Raw genomic sequence first — 1,375 nt, 5'->3', positions numbered from 1 at the left:
GGGCCCCCGAGGCCAGCGCATCCCGGCTGCCCCTGCCCTTGCTGCCCAGGTGGGGCGAGGAGGAGGGCGAGTCATCGATGTAGGGCAGTCCGTCCTGGTGTCGGCGCTGCTCCTCCGCCTGGTCCGCGGCGCAGCCATAGCCAGGCGGCGTTCCGAAGGACGTGTCTGTGTGAGAGAGGTGGCCTGTGTCAGAGATGGGGGTGTGGGGGGTGGGGGGTGGACAGGGCACACTGAAGGGCCAACAACATCCCACCTGTCCCAGCAGGGACCCAGCTGACGCCATCTGCCACCTGCAGGCACCAAACAGGGACCTCAGGCACACGGACCTCACCTTCACAACCGCCTGGCCACAGACCCGGGGCGCGGAGGGGACGGACAGCAGCTGCGCCCAGACAGTATGAGACTGGGCTTCCGAACGCCGCCTGGGACACATGCTCCTTATCCCGGGAGGGGCCCCGAGCCATCACAGAAAGGCGGACCCCGAATGCTAGTGTTTTGCCGTCAGGACAGTCCCTCAGACGCCTGTCCGTGGGGGAGTGACAGGGTGGGGAGCACAGGCCAGCACCGCGGCCCTGTACAAGCCACGGCCACCCCACGCCGCGCCCCTCATCTGCCGGGCCAGCACACCCGGACCCCCGTCAGAGTGCCTATGAGGACCGAGAACGGCTCACCCCACAACACGGTCCCCCTCCTGGGGACTGTCTACGTCAGAGGGCAGTCCCTGCCTCCCAGCTGAAGCAACCCGCTTCCTTCCCTCCAGGCTGAGTCCTAAAGCCACACCCCGTGGGCTTTCTGTAGCTCTGCTCCCAGACCCTGCACCAGGACATGGCCCCACAAGGCCCCGCCTGCTCCAAGCCCACAGGAGGGCCCCTTCTGGGCTCCACAGGCACGTTCACGGCCCACAGGGTTCCCGAGAGGTGGCGCCAACTGGGTCATGTCCCCGATGACATCACTCCCGTCATGACTCACCTGCACGCAGCCCCACCTAAGGGTCACTGCCAGTGATCACTCACCTGCTTCCAACTTCCGCCCCACACCCCCCCACCCTGGGCTCCGGCCATGGGTGCTGCTGGTGCCCACGCCACCCAGGCCCAGTGGGCAGAGGGGACATCCCTTTCCGTTCTTTCCATATGTGCAGCGGGAGGAGCGGTGGCCGGGGTGGCCTGGTGGTCACTGCAAGCTAAGAATGGCCAGCGTGCTGGGTGACGCCTCTGCCCAGCTTCGGGGCCCCCGGACGGCCAGTCCCCGCCGCCTCCCACGCCTCTGCCACTCCCAGCAGGTCACACACTGCCCAGCAGGTGTCCCGAGCCTTGGCTACAGGCCAGCGATACCTGGGGAGCTTTGAAAACAACACAGTCGCCGAAACCGGTTTGGC

At 67.0% G+C, this 1,375-nt stretch overlaps 1 protein-coding gene across 1 annotated transcript in view; it reads right to left on the bottom strand.

Moving 5' to 3' along the window:
• The window catches only part of BCR (breakpoint cluster region), an 84,644-nt gene extending 84,211 nt beyond the window's left edge, over nucleotides 1-433 (bottom strand). The window contains 3 exon segments of the mRNA XM_015567213.1: nucleotides 37-165; nucleotides 254-290; nucleotides 332-433. Coding sequence (XP_015422699.1) covers nucleotides 37-165; nucleotides 254-290; nucleotides 332-433 — 268 coding nt within the window.
• Nucleotides 434-1,375: the final 942 nt, after the last annotated feature.

Source organism: Myotis davidii, unplaced genomic scaffold, assembly GCF_000327345.1.
Source record: "Myotis davidii unplaced genomic scaffold, ASM32734v1 scaffold43, whole genome shotgun sequence".
NCBI lineage: Eukaryota > Metazoa > Chordata > Mammalia > Chiroptera > Vespertilionidae > Myotis > Myotis davidii.
This window is presented reverse-complemented; position numbering and strand designations above follow the sequence as displayed.